Genomic DNA, 4,286 nt, shown 5'->3' with positions numbered 1-4,286 from the left:
AAATCCCTGAGGCAGTGTTCATTACATTTCCTTGGTGTCGCACACACGGCATTTGCCCTGAGAGAGCAATGGGGGCACATGAGTCCCCCCCAGGCCCAGCCCCTGGCTCAGCTGGCAGCACTTCCAGAGGCATGTCCCCATTACTGCCAATGAAATCATGGTGGAGCTTCCTGCTTTGAGTCCTGAACATCTCAGCTGGGAGTGGCTGGGGAGGCTTTGCTGAATTCAATGCACTGGATCTAAAGGGGTCCTCTTGTCTCACTGTACTTGCTGGGATAAAAGTAGTGGATTGAGGCCTCTGGTAATCGGCGGAAGAAATGCGGCACTCAATATGAGTGATCAGCAAATCTCTAAACTTTATTGATAGGCACATACATTTATATTGGTGCTAATGAGGCCAATACATATTGCAAAAGTCGAGCTCATTTTTGGTTAGTTACTTATCAGCTAACTACGCCTACCTTAGCATTCTTGTGGCTACTATGTTGCAGCTGTCCACATCTTTTCTTCATATTTCTAACTAACGATCCTCTCCCCCATCCTGATGTTGCACCAAGGGCACAGTGCCCTTGCCAGATTTGGACACTGACTGCTGACTCCTATACCCATCTCCTTCTTGCTTAACTAACGCTATTATATCAGTGTGACCTTTGTCAACTAGCTAGCTGTTCACAAAATCCTCCACAAAAGTTCTCTGTTGCATTCCAGCTCTGGGCTTTTTTCCCATACTGCGTGCGACAAGACTGTAATTTTTATTATAATTATAGTCGCTGTTATCCATCTAATTTTTAAGAAGGCTCCTGTGATTGATAGGACATTCCTTCCCCTCTCACACAGCCCGGCTCCAGCTCTCCGCTCCTTGATGCTCCTCTCTTGAAGCTCTTCAGGGAGGGACTGCCACGACCTAAGTCACCACCTCGGGTCTCCTTGATGTGCTCACTGCTGGACAGCCATCCCTCGCAGAACATCTTTCCCTCTCTGCCCAGACCTTCCTGATTCAGGCCAGCATCCCAAATGAGCTCCCAGAGAAGTTTCTGCATGTCGCTGCTAGCCAGCGTGTCCCCGTGCTGGTGCAGGAAAGCTTTGTGAACGGCCACTGCTGGGAAAGCAGGCTGAGGTGGCACAAGCAGCTCCTGCACTGCAGTGCAAGTTTCTCAGAGCTCCTGTCACAGCCCCAGCCCTGCTCCCAGCTCTGTGCATTCTGCCCCAACAGAAACAGCCGCAGCAGGCAAGAACTTACTGCTTTTGGAAAAATATTTATTTATCAAGATCAAGAAAACAATCATTGTCTGCTAATACCAAGTATCACTACCACTAAATGTACCACTATCACAAAAACAATCACCATCCTCCAATATTAACTATCACTATCGCTAAATACAATCACTGTCCTCTAATATCAAATAACGCTATCATTAAAACCATCACTATCCTCTAATATTAACTATCGCTATCATTAAAACAACCACCACCCTCTAATATCAAGTATCCCTATCACTAGCACTAAAAGAATCACTACCACTATCACTATTTATGGCTATCACTATCACTAATCATCTATCACTATCACTAATCATCATCCTCTAAGAGATAGTAGTCCTGCAGGTATTGGTAGGAGGGCCAAGAGGATGCTGTGGGCTGAGGTGACTCCAGGGAAATCCAGTGGTCCCGTGAAGAGGCGTTGTCAGCCAGAGCACAGAAGGAGCAGGTGGGCAGAGGTGACTGGTCTGCGCTCATGTTCTTGTACAGCTGGGCGAGCTCTGCTGCAAAGAGCTCAGGAAACAGGCGGCAGCTGTCCCTGAACCCGTTGCCTTGGGCTCTCTCACCACTTCCCGCTCCTTCTCCTGACTCTGCTTCACCTCTAGGCTGACCACAGCTTTGCCAGGAAGAGTCCCAGTCCTGTCCTGTTGCCTCTTTGTCCTCCTGGCTCCTCCTGTAGAAACAGATTTCCAAGAAGACTCCTCACAGATAGGAATTTGGAGCACAGTTTCCTCAGAGCCCTGCTAGGAGCCGCCTGGGCGCTCCTGCATGCTGCAAAGACTTCCTTGCCAATGGCAGCAATTCATAACTCACCTGTCTCTCTTCAGCAGCTGATGCATGACTAGATAGCCAGACACTGCCCCAAGCAGAAGCAAAGCTGAGGCTGCTACTGTCCCTACTAGGATGTAGTACTTGCTCGGGTCACGGTGTCCAGCAGTCTCGGCTTTTTGCCCAGCGGATGACCCTGGCAGGAGCAGAGACAATGCAAGAGTCAGCGTTTGTGCTCTGCACTAGGCATAACCCCACAGTGTGCTTCAGATGCCCAAGGACTGGCACTGCTAGTGGATCAGAACTGACATCTGATGCTGTCTTCAGAGATGGCTTCCTCTGGCTCTGGTGTCTTAGCATCAGGGACCAAGAGGGATCCCATCAAGCTCTCATGCACAAGAGCCCAGGGTGTGCCAGGGAGCAGCACTGCCCCATCTACTCCTCCGGGCTGCAGGCCCGGGCTGCGTGCTGGGCACCTGCAATTCACCCATGCAGAGCACTGCAGGGATGCAGCAGAAATGCTGCTCTTTGCCCAAGACAGCATCTAGCAAGCACTCACCTGAATATTCCTCAGGCTCAGCAAGTGTCCTGGTGTCCTCTATTGGTTCTCTTTTTTCATGTGAGCCTGGCACAGTGTCACTTTCTTCCACTGCTAAGGTCTCCGGCACAGTCTCAGAATCTGTCTCTTCAGAAAAAAAAAACATTGCACACATTAACCAGAAGCCACTGCCCCTCAGCACAAGCACGGTACCATGGCCTGGGCATTGCGGCAAGCAGCGCTGACGAGGCCGCTGTCCCCCCCAAGACAGGAGGAATCGACAGCTGGATTTTCTGCAGTGCAACAAGAAGTGCAGAGCCAAAGCAGCCAAGACTTAATCAACCAAATGACCCACAGAAGGAGTACCTTCAGGTTCCCCCTCACCCTTGGACTCCAGCTTCAAGCCGTCCCTGAGCCTGAGCTTTGCAAGGGGCAGCCAAGGCTTGCTCTGATGTCATTGCTGCCTCCATGCTGTGCTGAGCATGTGGCGAACCCAAATTCAGCACTGGCCTTTGCCCAACATCTGGATGCCAATGTCTGCACAGAGCAGCCCTGGCCAGGAATGCTACAACTGCAGCAGCAGCTGGAGAAGCCCCTGGCAGTCATCTGGAAGCACAGCTGCGAGCAGAGGCTGTGCTGGACCATCTCTAGGGCTCCCTGCAGGAGCTGTGAAATGGAGTGGGCCTGCAGCAAGACTCTGACTGAGTGCTTCTGCCTGTCCAGGATACAGCACATGCCTACAGGAAGCAAAAGCTCAGCTTCCCGGCTGCCAGGGTTAACAGAGTGGGATATACTAACCAGATGGGGCTTCATGCAAGGCTGCCAGGAGCTCCTCTGGAACATCCGGCAATCCTTCAGGAAACTCTTCAGGAACCTTGTCATCGTTCATCCCTATTGTTAGATTTACAAAAGCACGTTAACCTATGACGGTATTTTTCTCGTGAATAAAATAGGGAAAAGGGGCGCTCCTTTTTGTGAAGGCAGGACAGACTGACTACTCACGCTTGAGGTACCAGCTCGGAGTCAGCACGGTATCTGCCCCTCGCTCAGGGGCTGAAAGAGCACTCTCTGTGTCCACAACTACAAGCAAACACCCACAAGAAGTTACCATCACGTGCACTGCCCTGATGGGCACACCTCAAGGCCTGGATGTGGGAGGCACTGCTAGGGCACGCTCAGGCAGGTCTGCATCCTCACAGCTGCAGGGGGGTCTGGCTGCCCTTGGGACACTGAGCTGGCAGCTCCCACATGAAGGGAAAAGCCGTGGCATGCCCACACGATCTGTGTGCGGGTCAGCGCTGGAGCCGGGCCAGAAGGCTGGCCAACCAGAGCGGAGGGACGGACAGCCACTGCTGAGTGATGGAGAACTGGTGCTGAGCTTCCGGGCCTGACCCGACCCTCCCCACATCCTTGCTCCTTAGGAAGCTCTCTCCATGCTGCACCCGAAAGCAGCTGCAGCCCCTCACTCCTCCCCTGGAGCCTCTGCCCCTCTGCCTGCCCCGTGGTGCCTTCCTGGCTCAGCCATCCCTGCTCCCGGCCCCGCTGCTGCCAGCCAGGCCTGTGTGCTGGCCCCTGCCTGCCTACCTGCTCCCTGCCCAGCTGCTGGAGCACTCTGGGCATTCTGGGCTGGCAGGGCCACGAGAAAGAGCAGCAGGAGGTAGCGGCTCAGGACCATGATCCCCCCTGCTAGAAACACTCTGCTACTGCTGCTGCTGCTGCT

The 4,286-nt window shown here is 53.0% G+C and overlaps 1 protein-coding gene across 1 annotated transcript; it reads right to left on the bottom strand.

Annotated features, from left to right (window-relative positions):
• Window positions 1-1,236: 1,236 nt before the first annotated feature.
• Window positions 1,237-4,286, bottom strand: LOC135293005 (uncharacterized). Its single transcript, XM_064407013.1, has 6 exons — window positions 4,151-4,286; window positions 3,569-3,646; window positions 3,365-3,457; window positions 2,588-2,713; window positions 2,074-2,224; window positions 1,237-1,933 (listed from the first exon to the last, which is right to left on the bottom strand). The coding sequence occupies exons 1-6, from the start codon at window positions 4,239-4,241 to the stop codon at window positions 1,570-1,572; spliced, it is 903 nt and encodes a 300-aa protein (XP_064263083.1). The 5' UTR covers window positions 4,242-4,286; the 3' UTR covers window positions 1,237-1,569.

This window comes from Passer domesticus, unplaced genomic scaffold (assembly GCF_036417665.1).
Source record: "Passer domesticus isolate bPasDom1 unplaced genomic scaffold, bPasDom1.hap1 HAP1_SCAFFOLD_63, whole genome shotgun sequence".
NCBI classification, from domain to species: domain Eukaryota; kingdom Metazoa; phylum Chordata; class Aves; order Passeriformes; family Passeridae; genus Passer; species Passer domesticus.
Note: the sequence above shows the minus strand (reverse complement) of the source record. Positions and strands in the feature narration are given on the sequence as shown.

What these genes read in the sequence shown, in the direction of transcription:
- LOC135293005 (XM_064407013.1), bottom strand. Translation starts at nt 4,241, where the DNA reads ATGGTCCTGAGCCGCTACCTCCTGCTGCTCTTTCTCGTGGCCCTGCCA. An exon ending in AGCAGCTGGGCAGGGAGCAG is followed by an intron (nt 3,647 to 4,150) that starts GTAGGCAGGCAG and finishes GTTTGCTTGTAG; the next exon opens with TTGTGGACACAGAGAGTGCT. An exon ending in TCCGAGCTGGTACCTCAAGC is followed by an intron (nt 3,458 to 3,568) that starts GTGAGTAGTCAG and finishes ATCTAACAATAG; the next exon opens with GGATGAACGATGACAAGGTT.